The sequence below is a fragment of the Austrofundulus limnaeus genome, unplaced genomic scaffold (genome assembly GCF_001266775.1).
Source record: "Austrofundulus limnaeus strain Quisiro unplaced genomic scaffold, Austrofundulus_limnaeus-1.0 Scaffold21, whole genome shotgun sequence".
Taxonomy (NCBI): domain Eukaryota; kingdom Metazoa; phylum Chordata; class Actinopteri; order Cyprinodontiformes; family Rivulidae; genus Austrofundulus; species Austrofundulus limnaeus.
In genome coordinates, this window is record NW_013952423.1 from 2,436,756 (window position 1) to 2,442,274 (window position 5,519).

The 5,519-nt window shown below is 37.8% G+C and overlaps 1 protein-coding gene across 2 annotated transcripts in view; it reads right to left on the bottom strand.

Moving 5' to 3' along the window:
* Positions 1–1,634: 1,634 nt before the first annotated feature.
* Positions 1,635–5,519, bottom strand: part of rbm41 (RNA binding motif protein 41) — a 5,137-nt gene continuing 1,252 nt past the window's right edge. Inside the window, exons 3-9 of one of the 2 annotated variants that reach the window (XM_014004049.1) lie at positions 4,980–5,091; positions 3,732–3,848; positions 3,274–3,475; positions 2,951–3,155; positions 2,342–2,784; positions 2,057–2,204; positions 1,635–1,856 (exon numbers count right to left, since the gene is read on the bottom strand). In XM_014004049.1, coding sequence (XP_013859503.1) covers positions 1,738–1,856; positions 2,057–2,204; positions 2,342–2,784; positions 2,951–3,155; positions 3,274–3,475; positions 3,732–3,848; positions 4,980–4,987 — 1,242 coding nt within the window. In that variant the 5' untranslated portion in view covers positions 4,988–5,091 and the 3' untranslated portion in view covers positions 1,635–1,737. Of the gene's footprint in view, positions 1,857–2,056; positions 2,205–2,341; positions 2,785–2,950; positions 3,156–3,273; positions 3,476–3,731; positions 4,009–4,979; positions 5,092–5,519 lie in introns of those variants that run through there. The other variant, XM_014004048.1, reaches the window with a different exon arrangement.

Genomic DNA, 5,519 nt, shown 5'->3' on the forward strand with positions numbered 1-5,519 from the left:
GATTAAATGTCATAGTTTATAAACTAAATATTTAACTTACAAATTAAATATTTCGTTAACAAGCTAAATATTTAACTTGTGGTTTAAATAATTAATTTTGAGCTAAATATTTAGCTTGAAACTTAAATATTTAGCTAGCTACCTAAATATTTAAGTTGCAACCTAAATATTTAAGTCACAAGTTCAACATTTAGCTTGTTAACGAAATATTTAATTTGTAAGTTAAATGTTTAGTTTATAAACTATGACATTTATAAATGCATGAATCATATGGTGAAAACTGACTTTGAAAAATAAATCTGTTCTTTTTTTCTTTTAAAAGGCTAAATAGAACAAAAATATTGGTGGTAACCTTTGAATGTGTAACTTTACAAACGGCACCTCATAGTGAGGCCTTAAGCACTTCTGCTTTTTCTGCCTTTTTATTTTTATCTGCAGCATTAAACAGATCATTTGAGTTTACACGACTGGACCTTTACAGAATATTTCTTTACCATAAAGATTTTTTGACCAATAAACACTAATATTAGCTACTTTTAAAATCCTTTTTTTGTTGCTATTAAACTGTTTTCAGGAAGGAAAATACAACAGTCAGCATTTCCGTTTGACTTTCACCTGGACTTTGTCTTCATTCTGTTGGGATCATTAAATAAATGAACTGTGACTCAAACTCTTCTTAGAGCTGCAGTTTCAGGTGATGTTTGCAAACACACAAGATATTACAGGAGTTTGCGCAAACTTGAGATACTAAGTGAAAATTGTCATTTCCCACTTTGTTTCTAATTCACTGAAACTAAAATCTCATTTTCTTTTAGGAATGACTTCCACACATTTCCAAAGTATAAATGTGTCTTAAAGATATAAAAGTGCTTAATTTATTATAGTGTTGTTTTTTAATGCATCTGCAAATACATAAAAGTAATTATTTTGTTAATTAGTTTGAAAATATCAACAAATGGTTTGTTATGTTTTATATGTGGAAATAAAGACAAACTTTTTTCCAAAAATGTCAATGCTTTGTTCTAATTTTTCCTCTCATAATTCAGGTTTTTCCTCCGATATTAATAATAAAAGGTGTGGAAGTTAACAGAAACGTTATAATTTTCTCCAGGATTTAAACACTGAATGCCAGCTAAGTTGCAGATTTACAAAAAATCTTTAAAAAAAAAGCAGATATATTGTGTGAACCTGTTTTTTATTAACCAGAATGGGATAAAGATTGCAGCAGTGAAGGTAAACAACAGTTGGACACAAACAGACTTAAACAAACAAAAAGTTCACTTCAGTCCAATCAATAGATTCAAAACTGCTCAAAAACCTGCAATTTATGGGATCAAACTGATTTGTTCTCACATGCAGCCGTACTTTAGTGTCCAATTAGATAATTAACTTGTGTGTGTATATATATATATATATATCAAATGTTCTGGCTTCTATCAGAAGAGGTTTGAGCTGAACTCAGCTGAAATGTGGCGAAAATAAATCTAACAAAACTTAAACTAAAATCCTCTTTTGTTTTTGTCTGTTTCGACTTTTCATGAATTAAATTAGTTATAATAAGTTAGTAGAAATCTGACAATTATTTTTTACATTAATAAAAAAATAATGTTCTAATAGTAAATAAAGACAGTGAGTTGTATCAAAAATATTTATTAATATAACAAAGACAGAAAAGATAAATGTTATCTATAACGACATTTTCTCATCGTTTTATTTACATGATAATGAATAAAGTCTTTATTTCTGCTGCTTCTGTTTCTCTTCCTCTCGTTCTCGACCAAACTCAACCACCAGCGGTTTCCCGAGCAGCCGGAAGCCGTGGACCAGCAGCAAGGCATTCTGGGCCGTTTCCACGTCTGTCAAAGAGAAGCACGGTTACACACGGTTAAACTCAGAAAGAAAACTGGTTTAACTATTAAAAAAACAAACAGATTTTTGTTTCCCAGTAATATKTAAATGGTTTTGTTTCTTGGATTGGTTTGTTCCACAGCCTCCTGTTTGTCATCGGTCCGTCCAGCTGTTCTACAGAACACCTGAGTCAAACCGTCCCGCTCACCTGGCAGGGTGACGAAGGCCTGACCCTTCAGCCGACCCGTCAGCAGTCGGTACAGGACCGGGGATCCGTWGTTCTGTTCGAACCTGGAGAACAGCGCCACTAACTGGGCCACTGAGGCCTGCGGGCTCAGGTTCTTCACACACAGAACCTGTGACACGACAAACCTCTGAGTTAGAGAGGCTGATTGTTGACAGAAAAGCTCATCAGGTTATTGTTACATGTTTAGATTTTAAATATATGACAGAAACTTTAGTTATTAAAAAGGAAACGAGTCCCACTGAGAACCTTGGAGGGGTTTCCTGGCTGGTAGTTTCTGAACCTCGGGATGCTCCGGATCCCCTCCTCAGATTCGCGGTTCTGCAGGATTTCTTCGTCCGTCAGCTCCTCGATAATCCCTCTGAYGGTCAGAGGTCTGTCTAGCCCCGCCCCCGCTGCTCCACACAGACTGCCGATTGGCTGGTTTAAACGGATCTGAACGCGCGGGGCTGCAGGTCGATCCRGTTGCTCTGATGTGTTTGAACCTGGCCTTAGTTCTCCTTGGAGGTCAGGCGTGTCTGCTGATTGGCTGTCGTGGCTCTGGGAGCCTCCTGATTGGTCAGACGCAGTGCTGTGTTGTTCCTCTGTGTCCTGCAGTGAAGCTCGTTTCTGGCAGCTGAGAACGTCTCTGTAGACGGAGTCCATCGGGTCAGAGGACGACGCCCCCTGCTGGCTTCTCTTGTTTTCTTCATCTGAGCAGAAACAAACAGACAGAACAAGAAAATGGTTTAAACTCGACTTCTAAATTAAAAACTGGGGACAAAATAACAACGAAAACACCTCATTTAAAATAAAACCATCATGTTTCACAACATAAAAACAGTTTCTCTATAAGATGTTTTGCTGGGWGCCTCGCACCTCGATGGTAGAGCGCCGTGAGGAAGCCCAGGCGGTCGTTTCCCTGGAACAACGCCTGTTCGATCTCCATCTGGCGGCGGGACAGGGGCCGGCTGGAGGCGAAGCGTTGGGGGCGGGACARGAGCTCTGCTCTGGCTTCCATCTTGTCTCGGATCACCTGAAGACGCTGCTGCCTGGCGTCTGGAGCGGCGCACACACCGTGGGACTGTAAGACCAGAGGCAGCTCATATGACTGATGTGTTCCTGATTTCTGACAGCTTTTAATCATAATAATCACAGAGGTTTTATAGTTCACATCATAGATTTTTTGCAGCAGGTTTGACCTTCTCTGTCGCCTCCTGAGCGTCTCTGCTYCGCCACAGCTGGATCTCAGCGTCAKTGAGGCCCAGTTCCCGCAGGCTGGCCAGTTCTTTCTCTCCGTCCTGCAGAGCCTGAAACTGGGAGAGGCTTCTCACTCCGGCTGCCTGCTCCCCAAACGGCTGATAGAGAGCTGCCGGGGCGAAGCACTGCCTCTTGGCCACACATCTATAACACAGAGTTCATATCAACGTTAAACATCAGACACTTTAAATGCAGGAAAATCAATATTTAGTTTGATCTCTGAGTGGTCTGGATGTTTCCTCAGATGTTTTACAAGAAATGACTGATTCTGAGTGTATTTAGGCCGATCCAGACCTCATGACCACAGGTGAGGGCTGGAAATCCACAACATTTTCTCACCAACACATAAAATRAAATGTAACTAGGTTGGGCTCTGAAAGGCAAAGCGACAGGCTCTGACCGGTCGATGTCCACGTKGGTGTGCAGCTGATGCAGGAGGAGGCTGTGCAGCTGGCGCTGACCCTCCGTCTCCTGGTCCTCCAGCACCGGGCCCTCCTCACAGGCCTGTCGGCTCACCCTGACAGATTTCACACACAAACACATAGTAAAAACGTTCCGACGCTGCTGATTTAACACAAAATTCACACGACTTGCAAAACCGTTTCACAATTTCAGCATTAAGATTATGTTTAATGCTTTCAAATGTCAGAACATTTGATTAAACACATCCGTAAACAAATAGTTATTATTACTGAATGAGTGGTTAGTAATTTAATTCATAAAATAAAAACTATTTTCGAAATAGTAAAGTCCATGTGTCTATGACAGATTTATCACTTTATTTTCCATATGAAAGCCTTGTTAATGTTCTATTACTTTAGAAAATATGTCTGTATGGTTTAAATCTAATGTGGTAAAAATCCATTTTGTGGCTCTATAGAGCACTGGTTCCCAAACTTTTTATCTTCTGACCCACAAAATATTCATGGCAAAAACTTGTGACCCCAAATATTACTGGTCCAAGTCCACAAACTTTATTAATAACCCAGAAAATAAAGGCTACACAAATATAAATACTTATTTATATTTATTTTGTGTTTTTGTAATAATTATAGGKAAAATATTACATCACCAATTATTTTATTATCCTTTAAATTGATTTCTGAAGTCACTGCTGTTAGTGTTTCAAACCAGATCCATAAATAAATGTTCATAACTTTGATTTATTTAACAATAACATTCTCTTACAGAATAAAACTATTTAATATTGGCAAAAACAACACATAGAAAACTCATTTAGGGTTACTTATGGTTGYAGAAAGCTAAATATTTACAGATAAGGTAAACACTATAATACAAACATATTGTTTATATAACTTATCATTATTTTATTTTACTAAATAAGACCAGAACTTTGAAAAGAGTTGGTTGCGTGGCAGTAAACAGTAAAAGCAAATTTAATGTTTTTTGTTGTAATAACAACGTAAAATGCTTCCAGCTAAACGCTAGCTAGGATTAGCTTAGCCTAGCTTGGACGGTGGTCTCCTCCAGTATCTGATCAAATGACCGAAGCAACGACTACGTTACGCCTTTATGTCTGTGTTTTCACACATAAATTAAACTAAACTGGGTTTAAAATCAAGGTWTATCGAGTCAAAGTCAAGAATTCTTGGTAATAGTTGTCATCTGAGAGGAAAGACTTGTTTACCTTCGCATGACTTCCGTTCCGATGTCCACTTCCGGTATGGAATCATGGGAAATGTAGTCCAGTCTGGTCGTAAAATACTCCCAAGGTTAGAGTTGGGTTTTTYGTGTACTGTCTTGCGAAATAAAAACATAAATCACGCACATTATCAAAATTTGTAATTTATTATGCAAACAAATATATTTTATTTCAACAAACAATAAGTAAATATAAAAAAACCTTAAGAATAGCTCCTATATATTTGTATTTTTCAGGTTATTTGTCACGGTGTTGCTCACGACAAGGAAATCAACATCAGTCTTAACATGCACCAGGGGCGTCACTAGGTTTTATGGACAAGGGGGGCTTAGATCCCAGGAAACGCACAGAATCTTTGTATATATATATATATATATATCAAATGTTCTGGCTTCTATCAGAAGAGGTTTGAGCTGAACTCAGCTGAAATGTGGCGAAAATAAATCTAACAAAACTTAAACTAAAATCCTCTTTTGTTTTTGTCTGTTTCAACTTTTCATGAATTAAATTAGTTATAATAAGTTA